Source organism: Triturus cristatus, chromosome 10, assembly GCF_964204655.1.
Source record: "Triturus cristatus chromosome 10, aTriCri1.1, whole genome shotgun sequence".
NCBI lineage: Eukaryota > Metazoa > Chordata > Amphibia > Caudata > Salamandridae > Triturus > Triturus cristatus.
In genome coordinates this window covers 659537755-659562868 of record NC_140593.1, presented here as the reverse complement: position 1 = coordinate 659562868, position 25114 = coordinate 659537755, and the positions used below count along the sequence as shown (strand labels likewise).

At 48.9% G+C, this 25114-nt stretch overlaps 1 protein-coding gene across 3 annotated transcripts in view; it reads right to left on the bottom strand.

Annotated features, from left to right (window-relative positions):
- Positions 1-25114, bottom strand: part of LOC146789869 (uncharacterized) — a 575088-nt gene that overhangs the window by 235358 nt on the left and 314616 nt on the right. For all 3 annotated transcript variants that reach the window (XM_085632224.1, XM_085632225.1, XM_085632226.1), the window contains one exon: positions 18578-18778. In XM_085632224.1, the coding sequence (XP_085488350.1) occupies positions 18578-18778 (201 nt within the window). The remainder of the gene's footprint in view (positions 1-18577; positions 18779-25114) is intronic.

Below are 25114 nucleotides of genomic sequence, written 5' to 3'. Positions count from 1 at the left end.
AAAAATAGACAAGTAGTGCAAATATCAAGAAATGCAATGCAATCCTATGGGAGGAAAACAGTTACGTACATTTACATGCAAGTACTCTACTTACACATCCAGTCTTCGGGGTATTAGACCAACACTGGGCAAGGGTCAGATTAAGGTAGGTACTGCATCACCAACGGCACTGGGGCGACCGAGTGCAGAGGTCGCTGACCCCAATGTTAGTCATGGGAGACTGGGTGCACCCTAGCAAGCATGGTGGGGGCTGAAAGGCAGCACTGAGCATATGCCACCAGCTTCACAGGTGCAACCGGGTGCAGGGTACAAATCAGCATTGGGTGCCCAATGCAAGTGAATGAGGAATCTTGGTCGCACAAAGAGGGTGCAGGCTTGGAACAAGAGGATGGACGAAGGTGACCAACGGTTGGGCAGGTAAGTAGAGGTGTCGGTAGACATCCGGGCAATGTCTGCTGAGCCCCCCCAAAGTCGGGGGCAGAGGATGCAGGTGTGCCTTTAGATGTCGGAACTTCTCTACCGGAGATGGTCGCGGTTAGGGGGACCCTTCCAGATGAGGCTGCAGGCGTCTTCGTGGAATCCAAGAGAGGTCAGCCAACAATAGTTTCGAGGTCAGAATCACTGGGGAGACTTCACTGGACAGGTGAGATGCTCAGACTCAAGCGTGGGGTGTCCGGTGCAGAGTGGGAAAGAATCCCAGTTCCAGCTGGATCCGGAGTCCTTGGAGTTGGTTTCTTGTTGACAGAGCCACTACCCTTGGGATATCTGGTCTTTGCTGAAGTTCAGAAAGTCTTCCTCTGGTTTCTGGAAGTCACTAGCTGCAGGACAAGAGTCGTCTTCTTTGCAGTCTTTAAGCGGTAGAGCTGGGGCCAAATCTTTGTTCTTCTTCCAGCTTTGCTGCATGGCGTCTTCTTTGTCCTTCTTAGGTCGCAGGAATCTGAGGATCAAGGTTGCCTCTAAATACTGAATTTAGGGGGGGGTTACAGGTACTGGCAGATCGTAGCCAATGCGATGCTTACTTTTAGGGTGAATACCCCATTTGTCTCTCCCCTACCTTTGGAGAGGAGGCATCCCCTGACCTGAGCGGCTAAAATCCTTCCATCCAACATGGGAGATTTTCTTAGGAGGGGTCACTTCAGCTCGAGACATCTTATGGGTGGTCCTGGCTGAGAGGGGACACATCTCTCCTGCTTACTTGCTGCCAAAAGTGGGGCTTGGTCGGGGGACGGGCATCTCGTCTAGCTGGAGAGGCCCTGGCTAGCATAACAAAGGGCAGCAAGCCTTTGAGACTCACTGCCCTGAATGCTGTTCCTGCTTGGGGGTAGGTGAGAAGCACTTCCACCTCAAGCAGGTTTTGTTCCTGACCTTCAAGTGCAGAAGGGCTCCCACCTCAGGGGGTCAGAAACATGTCTGAGTGTGGCAAGCTGGTACAGACCAGTCAGCTGTATACTAGGGAGTTGGTCCTTTTCAGGGGGCATCTCTAAGATGCCCTCTGCGTGCTTGGTACAATAAATCCAACACTGGCATCAGTGTGGGTTTATTGTGCACTAGTGGGACACAGTGGAAAGAAACATGGAGACATTGGTACTAGAGGGGCAGAGGTAGCATGCAACACTGGTTTCTAGTACAGTGTACGGGAACAGCAGGTAGAGAGAATGGACAGCAGCATGTTGGCAAGAAAGATGCAAATGGGAAAGAGGATTGAAGAGGAGAGGAGATTGTTGGCACAGAGAAATTGTACAAAGGGCAAACAGGAATATGGTAATGCTGAGGTAAGTGGGTCAGATAAGGAGTCTGGCGGAGGAAGCAGGGATGGGGGGGGGGTCGTAGCAAACACCATGGCAGAGAGTTAAAAGATAGGGAGCACGGGGGGACTGCGGGAGAGAGGAAGACTACACACTGTGATAAGCAGGTGGGGGTGGCGCATGGTAGCTGATAGGAGGTTGGAACCAATGGATGACAGACAGGGGAGATGGGGAACCTTCATCACAATGGAGAGGAGCATTGAATAGCTACCTCTAAACATCGGGGGCAGGGGGAGTCTATAAGGCCACTAACTTGGGGGAACATTGGACCTAGAGTCAGTGTCATGTTGCGTGAACAGCTACAAGTGGAGAGGTCCATGGCCTATGCTTCCTGCCCAGACGGACAGTGAACCCACACAATGGTGTACTCCTAAGAGGGCACTGAAGCAACCAATGTCAAGGCTGGTATTGGTTCTGGCATCGCTTATGGAATCTGTGCCAGGTCATGAATTAACAGCTCCTAGAAATGGTATGCAGGGAATTCCACCGTGCATAAAAAGCACATTTGGCAGCAAAATGCTACAAGTGGTACCTGCAAGATAGTGGGGATGAGTTTCCTGAAATCAGGAGGAAGTGGGAGAAAGTATTACATTTAAAAAGAAATTGAAGACGTGGCTGATCAATTAGCCATTGGGTGATATGTAAAAACGCTATTTATGTCAGTTTACGGCGCATTATACGTCAATGCGCTTGGCACACAAAGAAACAGAAGGAACAGAGGTGAGACAAGGGTGCGTTGGCATAGAGGGAACAAGAAGTACAGAAGGTGGATATCATCATTGGGAACGAGGGGCAGAGACGATCGACAGGTACACACGGACAGTGAAAAGAAGGGAAGTAGGAGAAACGAGTATGGCTATGCAGGAAAAGAGGAGATGGCAAGGCAGAAATGGTCATAGAGGCACAGAGGAAGAGAGAACTAAGGGCTGCAGGAACGAGCCTGAGCGACTGCAGCATAATGGACAAACCTGTGTCAGAGTGGAGCAGGGAGGCACTGAAGAAACAGATCTGGAAGTGTCGGGGGTGGTTTAGAGAAACCAGTGACAAAGTTTGCCAGACAATGAGTGACAGTATTAAGACATAGAATGGCAGGCATTTCAGATGGCACAAGAAAGGAGAAGAGAGGAAAGTACCAAACGGGCCTGTTCAGTTCTAGGTACCTTTACAAAATATTGTAAAATAAATAAGTACAAATGTGTTTGCCGGGTTTGTTAAAAAAAAAAAAAGAAACGCAGAGTGCAGGAAACTGAAAGAAAGACAAAAGGCAGGTTTAGGAAGCTGGCTCTGTATATACTATACCAAAATGAGGTACAGTGTGCAAAGAGTCCAGTGGAATGCCAAAGGTAGGCAGAGGTAAAAGGAGATAGCGCCTTACTCTCTATTTGTGGTAGTGTGGGGGAGCAGTAAGGCTTTATCAGAGGGTAATGCTAAGCATTTGTTGTACACACTCAATAAGCAAATGATGTCACACACTCAAAGACTGAACAAAGGACAATTTATTTGTATCAAAAATATAATTTAGTTATTTTATTTCTAGAACCAAGCTAGGCCTGGTGCAGATAAGTGACATAAATGCTTTGCAAAATCTTATGCAATGTTTTACAATGGAATGCAGGTTCAAATGCAGTTGATTGAAATACAGGTAAGTCAAAATGTCGAAATTACTTTTTAGTTACTTCGCAGATTACTTTGTACGTTACTTTTCAGATTACTTTTTGAGTAACTTTTTCTACAAAGTGTAATATGCCTAGATATCACACTAGGACATTTCCTAGAGAAAAGGTGAATAAATCAGTTTTTGTACAGTTGCAGTGTTTCAGGATTTCATACAAATCAACTTCACAAACATTTTTCAAGGAAAAGCAGTCAATGTATTCCTATAAAGAGAAATGAAGTTATCGGTTAACAGTTAAGTACTTTGTTGTGGGAGTTGGTATTCTGGGGTTAGAAGCAGGGTTCCCCCAGGGTCAAGGATGAACTCTTGAAATACCCTCAGCACCACTAGGGTCGCCGGATACAGAGTGCTGAGGCCAATGTTATCCAATTGGGGAGAGAGGGCCTCCGGTTGGTGGCTGCTCATGATAAGGCCACAAGGTTGTGGGAGCTAAGCTCCTGGTGTTAGGCTTAGGACAAATGGGGATCCGGTTTAGCACACAAAGTGCATCCGCAGCGGCGGCTGGGTGCAGGGTGCTGTTTTGGCGTTGGGTGCCCTGTTTTCAATGGGAGTTGCCAGTTTTGGATTTTGGCTGCAGGCTCGGTCCCGGAAGACTTCCGGGAGGAACCAATAGTTGGACAGGTAAGTTGGAGGGCTAGGGGACGTAGGTGTACCTCGGGTTCTTTTCTCCAGGGCACAGGGCGCAGGGCAGCTGGATGCAGGGGTGTCTTTTGAGGTCGGATTTCACCTTACCAGGCCACTCGCAGTTGAGGGGGGGTCTCCGTACAGAGGCTGCAGGCAATGGCGGGGAGTCCTGGAGGGGTCAACCCACGGTGGACTCGGACTCTGGAGCGCTGGGGGACCTTGCTGGGACCGGTGGGCCAATCCAACTCGTGCCATAGGCGACTGGTGCAGTGGTGGTTCCAGGCGTTGGGTTTCTTTGTCCTCAGAAGGCTCAGAGTCTGTTTTGGGAGTTTCTTTTGAACAGAGCTGCTATTCACAGGAGATCCAATCTTTCTTGAAGGCAGTCAGTCCTCCCAGGGTCCAGGAGGTCGCTGGCTGCAGGACAAGAAGACTTTTGGTGCAGGATCTCTGGAAACTGCAGACGGGCCGTTAGGGCTGGGGACAAGTCAGTTCTTCTCTGTAGTCTACTCTGCATCTTTTTTCATCCTTCTTCTTAGGTTGCGGGAATCTGTTTTCTTGGTTCAGGGATGCCCCCCTAAATACTGTATTTTGGGGGAATTTTAGGGGTCTCTGGGTCAGTTGCCAATGGGCTACTGACCTTAGTGTGACTACACCCTTGGTGCACTCACTCCACATGGGGAATGGGCACAATCCCTAACCCTGATTTGAAAGTGCCTGCCATCTGCAAGATGGCAGGCACTGAAGAGTGGGCTTCACCTTACCTCCCCCATCTGAGGGGTGGGGTTGGCAGAGGTGGGCACACCTTCTGGGCTGTGCTAATTTTTCCCACCTGTCTTGCCCCCGAAAAGGAGGGGAGACAGAAAGGGGGTCTGCTCCTGATAGCAGGAGGCTGGGGGTCGCATTATGAAGGCGGCAAGGCCTTTGAAGCTCCCCTGCCACACATGGCTCTTCCTGGCATGAGGGAGGGGTGACCACCTCCACCCAAGAAGGCTTTGTTTCTGGGCTCAGGGAGCAAAGGCTCTCGCCCCAGGGGTCCAGAAACATGTCCTGTGGTGGCAGGCTAGTGTGTACAAGTCAGGGAATCCACCAGAGGCTGGTCGTTTTTCAAGGGGCATCTCTAAGATGCCCTCTGAGTTCATTTTTCATTAAATCTCACACTGGCATCAGTATGGGTTTAATATGCTGAGAAGTTTGATACCAAACTTCCTAGTTTTCAATAAAGCCATTATGGTGCTGTGGAGTTCACAATGACAAACTCCCTGCGCCATATACTCTTAATGGCATTACTGCACTTACATTGACTGAGAATTGGTATAGACACTGTAGGGGTACAGGGCTCATGCACCTGTACTCTCACCACTGGTTTAGTGCACTCAGCTAGAGGGGTGGCTGACCTATGCCAGGGGAGTGGGTTGTAGGTATGGCACACAGGGATGTGTGCCATGTCGACACTTTACTTGTTCTGCACCAAACATGCAGCCTACAATGGCAGTGTGTGTGTGTAAAGGTACAGGGCCTCTACGGTTGGCATAATAAGTGCTGCAGCCCTTAGGGGCCTTCCCTGGCCACAGTGCCCTTGGTACCCATGGCACCTTTTACAAGGGACTGACATATGGCCAGAGCGGTGCCAATTGGGGGTACAAGATACAGTTTTGTGAAAGAACACAGGCCCTGAGAACCTGATTGGCAGGGACCCAGGGCACAAAGTCAAAGTGCATCAGTAGACTAGCAAAATGTGTGGGGGGGTTACTGCAACAGAAACCCAGCTTCCTACAGCAGGGATCAGCAAATGACAAGCTACTGACGGGCTGAGAACCCAGTGGTTCCATCTCATGTGTGCCACCTTCAGCCGGTGCAAGCCAAAAGGCAAATCATACCAAGGCAAGCATACTTTATAGGTTGGGTCATTCAAGCCCAGCCTTCTATTAAAAACATGAAGCTGCAGGATACAGGTGATGTTGGTTATAAAAAGAAAGACAGCAATGGCAGAATGTGTGTACATGCCATTGCACGTGGGAGCAATGTATTAGGAATAGAGAAAAACACTGCATTGAATGACTAATAAAAATCAAACATGAGTAGGCACATTTGGTGACAGGAAGGGGCACTTAGACTCTGGAAAATGACAAAGGAAAAGACATTGGAAAAAAATAAATATGGCACATGTCTACCGGCCACTGAGCACAAAATGCCTGCTATTTTGTAAATGCAATTCTTTTAAATGGGAGAAAATTAAATCATTAAGTTAACCTTTCATTTGAAAGTTCTCCCATTTAAAGCAATAAGAAACATCATGTTGCTCTTAGCTCCAATATGGAGTTGACAAGGACTTTTATATAAGAGTTAAATGCCTCAGTGCTTTGGTTCTTAATGTGTGTGCTCTACATGAGGCCAAAAACCTGGAGTTTGCTCATTATTAGACCCTGCTATCTGCAGCCTGATGATAATAATGTAAAATAAACATAGGCTTCCCCTAACTTTAAAAGGAAAGCCAACACTTATTTATTGATTCTGCGATTATTTATGAGCAACTAGTGGCTCCTGATCAAGCAGTTGGAGACACCTGCATTATGGTGAAAGGTTGCAAGACCAGCACCTTATTTGGAATGCACTGAATGCTAAAAGAAAAACCTGGACCAGATGAGCTACTCGCTCTTGGACCTGGGAAACTCGAGGGATCTCTCTGCCACGTGCCAACAGCTTTACAGTTTCATTGGGTTGTACCACTGCTGACCATGCAGTACCTGGTGTGTACGCCAATCAGATTTGTTGAGTACCTACCTTTTGGCTATTAAAAAAACAAAAGTATCAATACTATTTGGTGGGGAAGGCAAAGTGAGGGATTTTGGAGAAAGGGCACTAGATGTTCCAGGTCAGAAGTTGGGATAGAAAGAGTAGATGAGGAAGAATGCTAGCTGCCACCAACAGGCCACATGCCCATTCCGACCGCACCCCCTCCGCTCTGTAAGATGAAATCACTGAACTATATTAGACAAATATAACTCTGAAACTCAGAACTGACTTAGTAATACGCACAGGTGGGTAAGTATGAGAAAAAAATGCCTTTGTATCCTTCATGATTTCCTCTCCTTTAAAGGAAAATGCTACTTCTACTTACCCAGTATGCATATGTTCTTGGCATGTAGAGCTGTAGATTCACATGCCGTGCATAGCCTGCCATCTAGTGTTGAGTCCAGATGTTTGCACTTTGTTTATCCTTCGAAGAAGTCTTTTCCAGTCACGAGGTAGGTGACTCCTCCTTTCGGTGATAGTGGGCATTGGCATCAACTCCATTGTTAGATTGTTTTCCCGCAGAGGGTGATAATGGAGTTAGAGAGAGTAGTAGAAAGAGATGTCCACGTATATATGTATCTAAGTAAGATATCACTGCAAAAGGTATAGGTACCCAGGGAGGTGGGTGGGTACATGTGAATCTACAGCTGTACATGCCAAGAACAGATGCATACTGGGTTAAAAGCATTTTCCGTTCGAGATATGTGAGCTGTAGATCACATGCTGTGCATAGACTATATTGCAGTTATTTCCCAAAGCGGTGGCTAAACTACAGCTGTTGAAGTCATTTGAAGTAGTGTACGTAAAACTGCTTGGCCCACACTAGCTTGCTGTCTTGCTAACACATCTACACAATAGTATTTTGTGAATGTGTGAGGTATAGACCATGTTGTAGCTTGGCAGATGTCATCTATGGGTATATTTCTTAAGAATTCAATAGAAGCCCCTAGTTTGCGTGTGGAGTGCACTCTAGAGGGAATTGACAATGTTTGTTTTGCTTTTGCATAGCATGTTTGAATGCACTTGACTATCCACCGGGCAATACCTGATTTTGATACGGGATTGCCTTTATGTGGTGGAGCAAAAGCCACAAATAGTTGTTTTGTCTTACGGAAAAGTGTTGTTCTTTCTATGTAGTAGACTAACGCTCTTTTCACATCTAAAGGTGTGTGAATCATGTTCTACCACAGAATCTGGTTGAGGGAAGACCATGGGCAACTCAACAGATTGGTTGATATGAAAGGCAGAAATTATCATTGGTAGAAATTTAGGGTTGGTCCTAAGAACCACTTTTCTTTGTGCACTAAATGGTTCTTCTATAGTTAGTGCCGGAAGCTGACCTACTCTCCTCAGTGATGTGATAGCTATGAGGAAAGCTACCTTCCAAGTGAGAAATTGCAGTTCACATCTATGTAATGTCTCAAAGGGTGGACCCATCAGTCAGGACAATGTTGAGATTCACACTGGAGCAGGTGGAAGTCTTGGATGAATGATTCTTTTAAGTCCCTCCATAAATGCTTTAATGACAGGCACTCTTAAGAGAGACAGAGGATGTCCGTTCTGTAGGTATGCAACTATTGCAGGAAGATGTAAGCGTATGGAAGAGTATGTGAGATTGGAACGCTGCAGATGTAATAAATAGCAAATAATGTTTAGAACTGAAGCGTCCAGTGGATTGATTTGATTGTAATTGCAGTATATCACAAATCTTTTCTACTTTGCTGCATAGCATGCTCTTGTGTTAGGACGTCTAGCCTCTTTGATGATGTTCATGCATTCTGGCGGGAGATTAAGGTAGCCAAAACTCTAAGATTTCAGGTGCCAGATCACAAGATTGAGATGAATGTTTTATCTCTCCATGGCTCTGAGTGAGAAGATTGGGAGTGAGATGTAGTTTTTGGTGAGGAACTACTGAGAGCTCCAACAGTGTTGTGAACCAGGGTTGCCGGGCCCATGTGGGAGCAACTAGGATTAGTGTCAGGGACGCCTGTCTGAGCTTCCGAACCACTAATAGAATGAGTGAGAGAGGCGGAAAGGGGTAGGCAAATATCCCTGACCAATTCATCCATAGGGCATTGCCTTTGGACAATGGGTGTGGATGCATGGATGTGAATCTAGGGCATTTTTCATTTAGGTTTGTGGCGAACAGATCCAAGTCCGGAAAGCCCCACATTTGGAACAATGGGAGGAGAACCTGAGGGTGGAGTTCCCATTCGTGAATCTGTTGTCTTTGACGACTCAGCAGATCTGTAATCTGATTGTTTACTCCTGGAAAGTGTTCTGGAAGGAGATAAATTTTGTGACATATAGCCCATTTCCAGATGGTCTGTGCTAGTTGTGACAGCTGAAGAGTGTATGCCCCCCCCCCCCATTTTTGTATATAGTACATTGCTGTCATGTTGCCTGTATGGATCAGGACAGCTTTGCCTACTAGATGTACTTGAAACGCTTTGAGCACTAGAAAAATCGCTAGCAGCTTGGTAGGACTTAGAGGAACCACTCCAAGGATTCAGCTCCCGCATAAGAGGAACCGAAGACTACAACTCCCAGAGTGCAGGCAGTGCGCACTGCAGTTCATCAAAGTTCTAATAGGATCATAGTGTCAGTTCTCCTCAGTTCTGAGGTACAGCACTTTCTATTCCAGACTGTAGCTGGGCCTTTACACATGACATTGGGATTTTTTTTTTTTGTTGCAGTTTTATGTAGCGCAAACTCAACCAGAAGGCATTGGAGTACTTTACATGAGAACCACTTCCATTACAGAAGAACACATTTATTTATTTTTAGCCAAGGGATATGAAATGATTTGCACAGACTTACAGGAAATTGAGCCTAGGTCAACACTTGAACCTGGATGCTGTAATGACATGGAGTTGTCTTTCTAAAGAACAAGTTACTTACCTTCGGTAACGATATATCTGTAAGAAACATTAGTTAGTTAGATTCCTCACCTTAGAATATCCCCAGGTGTCAGGCTGGAGCCGGAAAGATTTTTCGTCAGCAATACCCTTGCGTGTCGCTAGGTGTTGTCTGCGGCTCCGCGTCAGTCATCGGCGGAGTACTTAGACGCCGCCCTCGCGCGCTGATTTCAGTTCTTGTACATAGCTTTCCGCGCCAGGAACGCAGAGCCATGCAAGAGACCGACACTGGTGCCAAAAATGTAGGGCCCTGAAAGGGCGGACCTCAACCCAGGATGGATGGGGCGGTGAGGAATCTAACTAACTAATGTTTCTTACAGATATATCGTTACTGAAGGTAAGTAACTTGTTCATCTGAAAGAAACACAGAAACACGTTAGTTAGATTCCTCACCATAGAATAGATACCACAGTAATACCAACCCCGGTGGTGGGTCTGCGAACCAAGATCACACCAGAAAGTCCTGGAAAACAGAACGGCCAAAGAAGCCGTCTCTCCGGACTTGGCTGTCCAGGCAATAGTGCTTGGCAAACGTGTGCAGTGAGGCCCACGTTGCTGCCTGACAAATGTCCTGCAAGGGAACGCCGCGTCCCAGGGCAGTGGTCGCCGCTGTGGCCCGAGTGGAATGGGCCCTCAGCCCTACAGGAGGTTCCTTTTTAGCCAAGGAATAACAGGCCTTGATACACAAAACGACCCGAGAGATGGTTCGCTTGTGCACCGCCCGCCCCTTCTTAGCACCCACGTAGCCAACAAAGAGTTGGTCGTCCACCAGGAACTGTTTGGTGCGGTCTAGATAGAAGGACAGCACCCGTTTTGGGTCCAGACGGTGGAGCCTCTCTTCCTCTTTCGAGGGATGCGGAGGCGGAAAGAAGGTGGGCAGAGTAACAGACTGGCCGATGTGTAAGGCAGTTACCACCCTAGGGAGAAAGGAAGGACGAGTCCTGAGAACAACTTTGTCCGGATGGACAGAAAGGAAAGGAGGCTTAGAAGAGAGAGCCTGGAGCTCACTCACCCTTCTAGCAGAGGTGATGGCAACCAGGAAAGCAGTCTTAAGAGTCAGAAGACGAAGGGGACAATTATGAAGTGGCTCAAAGGGAGCGCACATCAGATAGGTCAATACTAGATTCACATCCCACTGAGGCATTACGAAAGGGACAGGAGGAAACATGTGAGTAATGCCCTTAAAGAATCGAGAAACAACAGGGGATTTAAAAAGAGAAGGCTGATCAGGAAGCCGTAAGAAAGCAGAAATAGCCGAAAGGTATCCCTTGAGGGTGCCCAGAGCAGAGGCCTGCTGGGCCAGGGAAAGAAGGAAGAGGAGAACCTCAGAAAGAGGGGCGGAAAGGAGATCCAGAGCCTTTGCTGTGCACCATGCCACAAATTTGTTCCACCTGCAGGCGTATACCGATTTTGTGGAGGGACGTCTGGCTGCCAGAACAACATTACAGACTTCAGGAGGCAAGTCAAATGGCATCAACTGCCGCCGCTCAATCTCCACGCATGGAGGTGGAGGCTGGACAGGTTCGGGTGGAGGACCGTCCCCTGCTGCTGCAACAGAAGGTCCTCCTGAAGAGGCAGTCGAATCGGGGGATTGATCGATAGACTGAGTAGCTCGGGATACCAGTATCTTCGTGCCCAATCCGGAGCCACAAGGATGACTTGGGCCCGGTCGCGCCTGATCTTCTTCAGTACTCTGGGCAGAAGTAGTATAGGCGGAAAGGCGTACAACAGACCACAACTCCACTCGTGACGAAAAGCGTCTCCGAGCGACTGCCGCATTGGAAATTCCAACGTGCAGAACTGCTGACATTGCGCGTTCTCTTCTGTGGCGAACAGATCTAACCAAGGCTCTCCCCACTGCTGAAAGAGGCCTTGCGCCACGTCCGAGTTCAGACGCCATTCGTGATCCATCATGCACCGGTGGCTGAGTTCGTCCGCCCTGGCGTTCAGAGAGCCCGCGAGGTGTTAAACCACCAGGGTGATGCCCTGATGTTCCAGCCATGTCCAGAGGCGCAGAGCCTCCTGACAAAGGGTCCACGAGACCACCCCGCCCTGCTTGTTGCAATACCACATGGCGGTGGTGTTGTCCATGAACACCTCCACTACACTTCCCCAAACAGAGGGAAGGAATGCTTTCAGTGCAAGCCGGATCACCCGCAGCTCCAATAGGTTGATATGGAGCCGGGACTCCGCCGGAGACCAGAGGCCTCTGATCTCCGCCTCTCCCATGTGGCTACCCCCATCCCAGGAGGGACGCATCCATCACCACTACATGCTCCGGTTGGGGTAGGGAGAGGCAACTGCCACTGACCCAATCGCGGTCCGTGAGCCACCACTGCAACTGTCTTGCAGTGCCCTCCGAGATCAAGACATGGTCGGACAGGTTGCCCCGATCCTGGGCCCACTGAAACTTCAGATCCCACTGCAGAGCTCGCATCCGCCACCTGGCGTGATGTACCAGCAGGATGCAGGAGGCCATCAGACCCAGAAGCAGCAGCACCAACCTGACCGAAACCCAGTATAGAGGCCGAAAGATTGGAATCCGAGCCTGAACATCCCGGACCCGCTGTTCCGGAGGATAGGCCCGGAACTGCGCCGAGTCCAGAACCGCTCCGATGAAGAGGAGCTTCTGGGAGGGACTCAGATGCGACTTCGGCACATTGATGGAGAACCCCAGCAAATGCTGGAGGTCAGCAGTAGTCTGGAGGTGGGAGACGACTGCCTGGGGCGAACCCGCCTTCAACAACCAGTCATCGAGATAGGGGAAGACTGGAACCCCTAATCTGCGCAGGTGAACTGCGACCACCGCCATCACTTTCGTGAGCACCCGAGGGGCACTCGTGAGGCCGAAGGGGCGCACGGTAAACTGAAAATGCTCGTGGCCTACCGTGAACCGCAGGTAACGCCGGTGGGCCGGCAGGACGGGGATGTGAAAATAAGCGTCCTGCAAGTCCAACGCTACCATCCAGTCTCCAGGGTCTAGGGCAGCCAGAACCTGAGCTAAGGTGAGCATCTTGAACTTCTCCTTCCGGAGGAAGGCGTTGATGCTCCGGAGGTCCAAGATAGGGCGTAGGCCCTTTTGCCCTTCTTGGGGACCAGAAAGTAGTGGGAGTAACAACCCTGACCTACTTCTGGGCCAGGAACGCGCTTGATGGCCCCCTTGGCCAAGAGGGCCATAACTTCCTCCTGCAGAAGTTGCAAGTGATCCCCCGACATGCGGTGGTACAGCGGTGGCATGGCTGGAGGGGTCGCCTCGAAGGGGAGGGAGTAGCCCCTTCGGACGATTTGCAGCACCCACCTGTCCAAGGTGATGGTACGCCAGTGGACCAGGTGATGGCGAACTCTGCCTCCCATTGGCATGGAATGGGCCTGAAAGCACGGACTAGGAGGGCTTTGAGGCGGATGCTGCTGGGGTAGATGTGGACGGACCGGCTCGTTGTCCCCCTGTTCCGCCTCGGCGGAATCCACGTCCGCGACCGCGTTGAGCCTGGTTCTGCAGCCTGTGGCTAGACGGACGTGAAGGGGCACCCCTTCCTTGGCCACGAAAGGGGCAAAAAGCGGAAGTTTGCGGGCGCGGGCCGAGAGGCCCAAGGACTTGGCTGTAGCCCTGGAGTCCTTAAAGCGCTCTATCTGCTTTGTCGCCAAAAAGGCGACTGCCATCGAAGGGCATGTCCATGAGGGTGCTCTGGACATCCCCGGAGAAACTCGTGGACCTCAGCCAGGCGTGGCGACAAATCGCCACCGTGGTCACCATTGCCCTGCCTAGCGAGTCCGTTGTGTCCAGTCCACATCGGATTGCATACCGTGCCGCATCCCGCCCCTCGGCAAGAGCCTGGGCGAGCCGTGTCCGGGCCTCCTCCGGACACTGGGGCAGCACGTCCTCCACCGTTTCCCACAGGGATAGGGAGTAACGGTCCAAAAGGCACGCGGTGTTGATAGACCGCAACCCCAAACTAAGGGCGGAGAACAGTTTCTTCCCAAACTGTTCCAACCTTTTGGATTCCCGATCCGGGGAAGCGGACGGGATGGAGGTCTGGGAGGTAGAGGCCTGGATAACCAGGCTCTCGGGCGTGGGGTGCACCGACAGAAAACTGGGGTCGCCCGGTGCAATGCGGTGGCGCCGGGCCACGTTCCGGTCCACAGGACGAACTGTCGAGGGATTGGACCAGGTGCCCTTCAGAACGTCAGTGCTTCATTGAACTGCAGCAGAGGCTCCGAGGAGCTTGCCGGCGGTTGAAGCACTTCAGTGAGGAGATTAGTCCTCACGGCCACAGCAGGCAGCTCCAGCCCGAGGGCTTCGGCCGCCTTGCGCAGCACCACAGAGTATGTAGCACCTTCCTCCGTAGCCACGGACGGAGGAGAGATGAAGCCAGTGTCAGGGGAGGTATCCAGACCACTGGCATCCCCCAGTTCGTCTGCCCAGTCCGGAGATAACTGGCACTGCCATGCCAGAGGGTCCTCAGACGCCTCCCAGTCGTCTCCGTCATCCGACTCCTGGTATACAGGTGGAAGGGTCGGAGCCGGGCGGAAGATGAACCTGTCATCCATCGGCGTCGGATACAGCGCCGGGTGGTTTTTCTCCGACGCCGGGCCCGGACCGGGACTAAACCGGGGAACGGCGTCGTCCGAAGGCAGCGCCGGGGGCGGCACCGAATGGTTCGGCACCGGCGGAGGGGTCGTAAGGTCGACCGGGATCCAGGCCTGGATCCCGCGGGGGCCTGCGGCGTCGGGACCGGTGTCGACAACGGCACCAGGGCCGCAGCCACCGGCTTGTTAGGCCTCCCAGGCGAGCCTGCGGGGACCAAAGGTGCGCCGGCAGGCGTCGACGGCGGAGCCAGGCTCCTCATGGCCACGAGGAAGTCCCTGATCTCTGCCGGAGTCGCGTCAGACCCAGGGGCCGGAGGTATGGGGTCGGACGGGACTCCTGCGGCTCCGACGGAGACACGCAGGTGGTGCCACCTGAACCCTCAGCCGCGTCGCGTGACCGTCGAGGGGAGTCGGAAGAGCGATGTCGCCTTTTGGACGTCTTACTGTGCCTTGACTTACCTGAATGTGAGGACTTAGACCCCGACGAGCGGTGATGGGTGCGGCGCTTCTCACGGTCCCGGTCGAGGAGGAGGTCGAGGGACCGAGCCGACTGCCAGATCTCGAGCAGCTTGTGGGACCGCTCCCGCCTAGCCTTCGAGGTCAAGGCCCGGCAGTCGAGGCACGACTTTGCATCGTGGTCGTCCCCGAGGCAATAGAGACACCGGCGGTGGTGATCCGTGACCGACATCAGTCGGTGACAGACGTCACAAGGTTTGAAGCCAGGCATCCCTTCCGGCAACAGAGTCGAGGTCGACTGAAAAATGGAACCAAAAGAGTTCAAAAAGGTTTTGTCAAAAAACGGACTAAAAGGGTATGCTCTTCCGGATCAGCGCTTACTGGCACGGAAAAAGGAAGAAGTGACGTCAGCGCGCGAGGGTGGCGTCGAAGTACTCCGACGTCGTCATCCCAGCGATCACGATGCCGACGGCGGACGCGGAGCCGCAGACGACGCCTAGCGACGCGCAAGGGTATTGCTGACGAAAAATCTTTCCGGATCCAGCCTGACGCCTGGGGATATTCTAAGGTGAGGAATCTAACTAACGTGTTTCTTTCAGACACAAGTTTATTACTTGTTAAAACACAGCACTGCAAGAGGGTACATCAATCTCCCAGTACATGTGGCAACTGTCAGATTCCAGCACAAACATTTAGTTATGTCATATATGTTCAGCCAGCGTGTTGTGAAGGTCTCTGTGTAGGAAACGGGCTCTGTATATACTGTACCAAAAAGAGGTATAGTGTGCACAGAGTTCAGTAAGTCCCCAGAGGTATGGCAGAGGTGAAAGTAGATAATACATTACTCTCAATGTAGTGGTAGCAGGGCTGAGCAGTTAGGCTTATCAAAGGGTAGTGTGAATGGTTTTAGTCAAACATACTCATACAAGGCAGAAAAACACAGTCAATGACCGACTCCAGGCCAATGTCTGTAGAAAAATATCACTTTGTTACTTTTATTTTTAGGAACCAAGTTGAACTCAGTTACAGGTAAGCAGACTTTTAGGCAACACTTTCCATTATTGGCAATAGGTTTTGTATGGTACCAAATAATACTTTTCATGTGCATGAAATGGTTTTCAATACATAAAGAGATACTTTGTATTCAGGATCACACTTAGTACAATACAGTGAGAGACCAATGCAATCCTATGGGAAAAACACAGGTGTGTAACGTACAGGTGAGTAAGGGGTTCTCAAGTTCAGTCTCGGGGGGTTTGGGTCAACACTGGGCCAGGGTCTGACCAATGTAGGTACTGCATTACCAGCGGCACTGGGGAGGCCGGGTGCAGAGGTCACTGGGCCCAATGTTATCCTATGGAGGCTGGGGGCACCTTAAAGAGGCACCGGTTATAGGGAACTACCTGGCGGTGCAGGGTCACAGGCCTTGGGGGTTATGATCAGCACTGGAGAGGCCACCAAAGAGCACAGAGACTGCTCCACCAGCAGCACAGGGGTGGCAGAGTGCAAAGAAGGCATTGGGGCCCCGTTGAAATCAAGGGAAAGCCGCTGTTGTGGAAAAAGGCTGCAGGCCCGGTTCTGGAGGTTGGCTGAAGGAATCCCACGACTGGAGAGGTAAGTTGGATAGTGTGGGGATGCTGCAACACCGCCAGTTGGGCACACCAAGGCCGTAGGGCTGTGGGTGCAGGGGTGTCTTTTGGCATCTGGTTTCCTCACCAGATCCTGTGTCGGCCGGGGGGACCATTCAGGTTGAGGCTGCAGGCATCGAGGGGGTGGTCAGGAGAGGTCGTCCAAAGCTGGATCCCAAGTCAGGATCGCCAGGTAGACTTCACTGATTCGATGGGCCACCTAGATCTGGGCAGTGGGTGTCGGGTGCAGAGTGGTGCAAGTGCCGCAGATCCCGAGTCCTTGTGTTGGTTTCTAGCTGGACAAATATGGTGTCCAGGGGAGAGACAGAAGTCTTTGTTGAAAACAGCACAGGTCCTCCAGGGTTCTTGAGGTTGCTGGCTGTGGGCCATGTCGGTTACTTGGAGCAGGGTCAATGGAGGGAGAGACGGGCCGGTAGGGCTGGGGCCAAGTCAGTCGTATTCTTCTGCTCCACTACTGAATGATTCTTCAGTCCTTCTCAAACATAGGTCATCAAATCTGAGGAACAAGGTTCAGGGGAGCCCTTAAATACTAAACTTAAGGGCGTTACTGAACTCAGTTTAAGGGTGTTAAGGAGGTCGGGGGCAGTAGCCAATGGCACAGTCCCCCCAGGGTGACTACACCCTTTGGGTGCCACTTAACTTTAGGGAAAGGGGTGCATCCCTGTTCCTATTGGGCCTAATTCTTTAATTCAAGATGGAGAATTTCTAAGAGAGAGGGATTCACCTCAGCTCCTGGCAACCCTAGGGTTGGGCCAGGCTAAGGTGGACACTCCGACACTGCTTACTAATTTTCCTGCCTGTCCTGCCGCCAAAAGCAAGGCCTGGACAGGGTGGTGGGCATCTCCACTAGTTGGAGCTTCCCAAATCAGCAAATCACAAGGTCACCACCAGGTGTTGCTGTTCCTGCCAGGGAGAGGTGTGACGCGCCTCGGCCCAGAGCAGGCTTTGTTCCTGACCTCCGAGAGCACAAAGGCTTTCACCCCATAAGGTCAGAAACCTGTCCGATGGTGGCTGGCTGGCAGGGACAGGTCAGTCAATACACTAGGAGTTGGTTGTTTTCAGGGGGCATCTCTAAGATGCCCTCTAAGTGCATTTTATAATAAATACAACACTGGTATCAGTGAGGGTTTATTATGCTGAGGAGTTTGATACCAAACTCCTTAGCATTCAGTAACACCATCATGGAGCTGTGGCGTTTGTAATGACAACTCCCAACCCATGTACTCAATATGGCTTCACTGCACTTACATGTCTGTGAATGGGTACAGACATTGTAGGGGCATATTGCTCAAGCAGCTATGCCCTAGGGCTGAGGGGCCTGCTAGAGGGGTGACTTACCTATGCCGCAGGCCGTGGTATGTAGGCATGCCTCAGCCCTCAGAGGCCTTCTCTGGTCACAAGGCCCTTGGTACCAGTGGTACCTTTTGCACGGGACTTACATACAATACTTGGTCCCTATTCCAGTGGGAGTAAAGAAAGACAAAAAGGAGGGACAAATAGGCAACACTGGCCCCTAGCAAGCAAGGATTTTTAAAGGACATAAACAAACAAATTAAAAGCAGGGGGCTGATTTAAGCCCACAAGAGAAGTATACTAAAGTGTACAAGAGGTCAAAAAAGCTAGACCTAAAAAGGGAGCAGTGAGGCGGTAGGAAAGGAGCCAGCATTAGAGAGCAGGTAGTGGGTGGGAAAGCAGTAGACAGTGCAAGTGAAATTAGAAAGCAGTAGAAACTGGCAGGACGTCTAGGATGTGGATGTATGCAGCACTGGGAGAGGAAGCAGGAAGTGGTGAAATGGGGGTCCAAAAACACTGGGGAAGGGAAACAAGAGTCCGAGATTATGAAGGTGGGTGGACAGAAGCTGTGGGAGAGATAAATCATGAGTCGGTGCGAGTGTAAGCAGGAGGTGGTGGAAGGGAGACAAAGTCATTGGAAAGGAGGTACGAGGCAGCTTTAAGGGTGCAAAAAAAGTAGGAAACACAATGAGATGGAGGCTATTATAAAGTTAAAGCTTAAACACATCTGTCCGTGTCTGCAGAGAGATGTGCTCAGAGTATGGCTTGGGTACTCACCGACCACCATTATGTTAAATTCAAAGCCTGTTTTCATGGCTTTGCGCCTCATCTGGTCCAACACTGCCTCAATGCCCACATAACCGAAGGGTTCACGTCCCAGCCCGCATGGGTGGCATTTGTCACCCGTTGGATCATCTTCCACTGCTGCCTGCAGCCCTCGATCCTCCATTCCAGTCCACGCCGACTCCACGCAACTCTCTGTGACAGAAAAGAGGAAGACAGAATGAGGCAGTGAGATACTCATCACACAACACGTTCTCTGCATGTGTCCGTAAGCAGACCGAGGGGGAACTGAAAACAGTAAATCACACAGCACAAATATTTCTAAGGTCTCTGTTAGGAAAAGGAGAGCTTAGAACAGTGAAACTATCTACACATCATATGTAGCCTGTGAAAGCTGGCTGGGAGAGGTGAGCTGAGAAAAGAAACAGTTGCATCACATGAAGTCAGTTAAGGGCAGTGAGCAGCACCGAAAACGAAAGTGAATGCAGTATTGACATGAAATTGGTGGTACCCCTCTGGGGCCCATTGTTAAGATACTATGGATTGGAGATCGGAGATCCGGGAGGGGGGGCGGAAGCCAATGAAACTCATGTACCGATTATGCAACAGGGACAAAAGAGATGGGGAGATCCTACACTCATGCTGATGCTATGGATATGACTGGGACTTTACAAGCGACCCATGGGTGGGGGGTAATCTCAACACTAATCTATGAATGCACCTTGTATGATTCGTCTATGTGTACTGACCACAGAATAATGTTCACTATGGCAAAATGTGTGCTGTTAAAAATATGCTAATAAAAAAAAAATATATATATATATATTTTAAACAAATTGGTGGTACCTGTCCAAAAAAGCCAATTCCACCCTGGAGGAGCTAGTTACAGGCAAGTACGAGATCTAAATAATATCAGGGCTGTGAAGTACCAGGATACAGTGGATTGTAGGTGGACTCCCATTATTAGTCAGTAGAGTTACATTAAACATGCAGACACAAATCACTCTGGTGCTGACAGCAGTGGTAAGCACAGCATTGTAGCAGCACTGTGGCCAATGTAATGGGCTTTAAATTGGTGGAGGCAGTGGGTGCAGACCCTCGTAGGCAATGCACAATATATATGTGTTACCCATCAAAGCCCACTGATTTAAAAAGCACTCGGATTACAAATTTACTTCACTGAAAGCAACTTTATCACATAAGAAATAAGTTACTAGGCTCCAACAATAGCTTTGCAGCTGGAAGGTCTTCTAGATTCAGATCTTCAACCTCAGAAACCAAAGGAACCACATCTTCAACCTCAGGATCCAATGGCTATCCAGAAACTCACCACCCTGCTCAACACCTTTTTCACCACTTCAACATTTCCCAATGTCTGGAAACACGCCGAAGTCAGACCACTACTCAAAAAACTCTCAGCCGACCCTAGTGAACTCCAAAACTACTGGCCAATCTCCCTGCTCCCACTCCCAGCAAACGTACTGGAAAGGATCATCAACAAGCAACTCAGGGCACGCCTGGAACAGAACCAGCTACTCGACGCCGCCCTATCCGGCTTCCACAGCAATCACAGCACAGCAAACTGCCCTGATCACAGCCACCAACGACATCCAAACCCTCCTCGACCAAGAAGAAACAGCAGCTCTGATCCTCCTCGACCTCTCAGCAGACTTGGACACCATATCTCACCACACGTTGATCGAAATACTCCACCACATCAGCATCCAAGTGGAAACACTCAGATGGATCACCTCCTTCCTCACCGGAAGAACCCAGAGGATCCTCCTCCCAACTTAAACCTCCAAACACAACGAGATCACCTGCTGTGGTAGGAGTTCCACGCATACTGGCCATATTACAGGCTATCACTTATACAAATGTAAAGGACACACTTCAACATTACATTATATATTTGGAGGAGTTGGATTTGCATTACAGAACGTATTGGTGTGATTGGATTTAGCCGGGAACATTGTTTCCAGATTTGAAGTTTGATCAAAATAAAACAGCCCTGAGGACGTTGAGGGGTGACCTACCCATTGATGAAACACCTATTGGATGGCAGAGAAGTTGAATCAATAAAAGAAAAGAACTGGAGAATATACGGATGTCTGGATGACTAATATCAATATTATTGTACATTATTGCGTGTGCTTAGAGGCTTGTGTCAATTCCACACATGTATCACAAGTGTCGCTGAATGGATGAAGAAGAACTGCCTGCAGCTGAACACATATGATGCAAGTACTAATCTTCGGCAACACATGGAACGACTCCTGGTGGCCATCTGACCTGGGACCTGCACTCGCTCGCTCTCACCACGCCAGAAACCTCGGAATCATCACTGACAACAAGCTCACCATGAAATCACAGATCAACACCAACTCCTTCGCCTGCCTCATCACTCTGAGCATGCTACGTAAGATCTTCAAGTGTCTACCCCTACACACGAAGCATACTGTGACACAAGCCCTCATAAATAGCCCATTAGACTATTGCAATGCATCCTACATAGGGCTCGGTACACACCTCCCACAGATACTTCAGAACATACAAAACACCACAGCCAGACTCATCCTCTGCCTTCCCTGACGAAACTACCGCAGGCAACTTCACTGGCTTCCCATATACAGAGATGCCAATCGAAGCTGCTGACACAGGTTCTACACAACCAAGGACCTGCCTACATTAACCACCATCTGAACTTCCACCTACTTTTGAGAAGACTTTGGTCCGCTTCCCTTCAACTTGTCCATACTCCCCACGTCTACCGAAGCAGAATTAAAGGACACACCTTCTCCCACATCACAGCAAAGGCCTGGAAAAGCTTCCCGCAACTCCAGGCCATCGCCTCACTTCTGGAATTCTGAATGGCCCTCCAGATCTGGCTGTTCCAGTAAGCCTCAGGAACATGCAAGATTGATATGCAATATTTTGCACTCTATTGGTTGAGTCAGAAACTTCTCTATTTCTCTTTTTTTCCCTTTTCAGGGCATAGGAGTTATGTAGAACCCTGTGATGGTAAACGTAAACAGACAATGCCCCAATACGTGGTCAGCACCTTTCGATTTTGTCCATCTGTTGCATTTGTTACTGTTTTGCTGTCTATCCTGGCTTTTATTTACCTTGCCTTCCTGAGTCACTTCTTCTTTTATTCATTCTTTCATCAGAGAGGCAGGTGGGTTGCATGTAAAGTCTAGAAGAGCTCCAAGCTGCATAGCTTTTCTATAGATAAGCGACTTATTTCTTTTGCAGCATGGATCTCTTCTATACACACATCATGTGAATCAGTGATGCAGTGGTTTCAGTTAATGGACTCTGAGGAATATGGTAGTAAAGTGCGCATAAAATGTTTCAGAACTTTCTGCCCATCTTGTCCCTCATTTCGAGTCTGAACATCTACACGGGGATGTTTTGTGAATGTGTAAATTGATGATCAAGATGCTGCTTTATAGAGAATATTGATTGAGGCATTTGACAGAAAAGATAAGGTTTCACCTCTTTTTTTCCCGTATAACTTGCCGCTGGTCTTACCAGTGCAGTGTAGTATGTTTGGATGGTTTGTACTAACCACCTTGCTTTTGTAACTTTTTATTCAGGCACGCCCTATTTTGAGTCACATACACTACGAACAATGGCTTTCCTCAATGGTTGTGTTTCTTGTATGTAACACATAATGGCCTTCCTTAAATCAAGTGTGTTTTGGGCTAGCCTGGACAGACGTGGGAATACTCGAAGTGGGCGACTGCTACCAGCAGGGAACTTTAATCCCAATGGAGGACTTAATGGACTCCTATCAGCTACCTCCTGGTCAGTTTCTTAGGTATGAAGCGTTGACACGAGCATTCCAAGACCTATGAGGCGGGGAGGGGATGGAATCCGCGACGCATAGTACACTACAACTGGTGGTGTCAATGGGGGCCACAAAACACTTAGTGACCTGGTTTTACAGATCCCTTACAGGCATGACCAGAGGCCCACTAACTGTATTGAGGAACAGGTGGAAAAAAAGCTCAAAAACAGGAGCTATCAGATTCGGAATAGCGAAGAACACTAGCCTCACCTAAAAAGATATCTAGAAACACCAGAATCAAGTACATTCAATACAATTATGTACATATGAACTATATGACACCATATAGGTTTCAGGTTACATACGACAATGATCCCCAACCCTGCCCTAGGTGTGCTCACATAGACGAGGGGTTTGTACACATAATATGGGACTTCCCGCCATTGCAATCATACTGTTCAGAAATCCTGGAAGCTCTAGACCTCTCACGGGGAAGAACCCCCCTCCCTCCCCCTCTCATACACTAGAGAAAGGTATTTTAGGGTTATACCCGAGACTGAACTCCAAGAAAGTCAGAACTAGATTCCTAGACTAATCGTTAGGATTGGCCAAGAGACGAATAGCCATAGACTGGAAATCAACGATAGGGCCACTTGCTAAGACATGGAAATCAGATGTGATGCAGTGGGCTAGAGCTGAAGAAAGCGCGCTGATTAGAGAAGAAGCTAGGGGGATAAGACTCCATCCAATAGCAAACCTGTGGACAGAAACACTAACAATGTGGGAACACCCAGAACAGAATAGCAGTAAGAAATGTGAAACCACTGAAATACTGAGCAGCCACTAAGGCGCCCAGTGGCACAACAAAGGGACACACCCAGACAAACCGCGCATACCCCCACCAAACACACCACCTCGGACATAAGCCGCACAGCCGGCCAAACACAGGGAAACACTAGATACCCCAGATGCCCCCCACCCCGCAGGCCAGGGACTATAGCAATAAACTGAAGCTCTTTCTTGTTTCCTTCTTTTTCCACCTTTTTCTATTGTTATGTAGAATTAGATACACAGTGTATGCGGATTGACGAACTGAGACTAGATGCAAATACTTAACATTACTGTCTCCCTGTGCACGTAGAATGTACTCCCAGAGCCTCTTAGAAACGATATGGTGTATTCTCAAAAGCTGCGATATAGCATCCTTTGCATCTAACATGAAAAAGGCATAAGAAGAAAATATAGAAGTAAATGATGCCACACAGCAGCAGAGATACCCAAATGTATCATAATTTATGTTGCAATATTGATAAATAATAAGGCACTATTGTTTATAATTGAAATTTAAAAAACCAATAAAAAGATACTTTCTGCCTGTGATTAGGTAGTTGAAAAAATAAGCTAGGAGCATGGATGAATTTTTAAGTTTGTCCTCATATCAATCCTGTGTAGTTGCAGATAAAACTCTGGGAATGTTAAAAGAAGTTCACTAGAACAATAGATGAATTCACCTCTAGTGTGCGGTATTTCAGTTTTTGTTTGTGCATTAGTTCAAATTGTTGTTTATTGAGTTGTGCTAGAATTAGATTAAGGCTTCACAAGCATGCCGGAGTGAACCTTTTTATGTAAATATTTTTTGTCCTCACATGGAATCTCTCTATTGCTGGGTTACTAAATACATTTCTTTGCAAAATTCCTCTGGTGTATGCAACTATCGCTTACAGATGTACACATATAGATGTGTATGTGGGTTTTGAATCCAACAATGCATTACGTACCTGATAAATGTGTCTGCAGTTGGGTAATCTAGTAAATTCTCCTTTGTGTACATGTGGGCAAATCTTGTAAGTTGTGCAGCATAACACTTGTGTGGTAAGCCTCGGTGCATTCATGATCATCTCAGATCGACCCAGGTGGCAGCATTTTAGGTTTTCAGGAGTGAGGCTTCTAGGTTGAGACTGGGTAATTCTAGGGTACATATCCCCCACCCTTGCATTTTTAGGAGGTTTTGGGATTATCAGTATCTTTATTACCCTATTGTCTGCCATCACCAAAGATGTGAGTGCCATATTTGTGGGGCTATTAATGCGAATGCCTTATTTATTGTCTGCATTGGTTGACCGATAACAATGGGATGAATGAAATAGGAAAGAAACGGGTCCCTGGCCAATTCATCAACAGTGTATTCGTTTGTGAAAGGGAGTGTTGGAATCTGAATGAGCAGCTTAGGCATTCTGCATTTGCACAGGATGCAAAACGGTCTATTTATGATATTCCCCCAAATCTGAAAAATTGCACGTTTGACCCATGTTCTAGGTGCCATTTGTGTGATGTTCCCGTTTGCTTACGGAGCACGTCCACTTTGACATTTTATTCACCTAGTAAATGTGTTCCTACCACATACAGAAGTCTTATTCTAGCCTTAATAAAGGCAGATGATTGTGATCCCTCTTGTTTGTTAAGGTAGAATTTTCCAACTGCTTCCTTATGGAATGCTTTAAGAGATAGGAACACAGTCCATACACATTCATATGTTTGATGGATTACTCCTGTGTACACTGTCTTCTGATCCTTACATTTCCCAGGTGTGCATCCCACTCTCAGTGTGATGCTCTTATTGTGATGACCACTGTTGGGAGTGGGTGTTTGAAGTCTTTGCCTTTTGCCATGTTTCCTACTTGTAACAAGTTCAATTCTTATTTTTCTGTGCCAGTCACTAGAACCTCCCAAATCCTTGA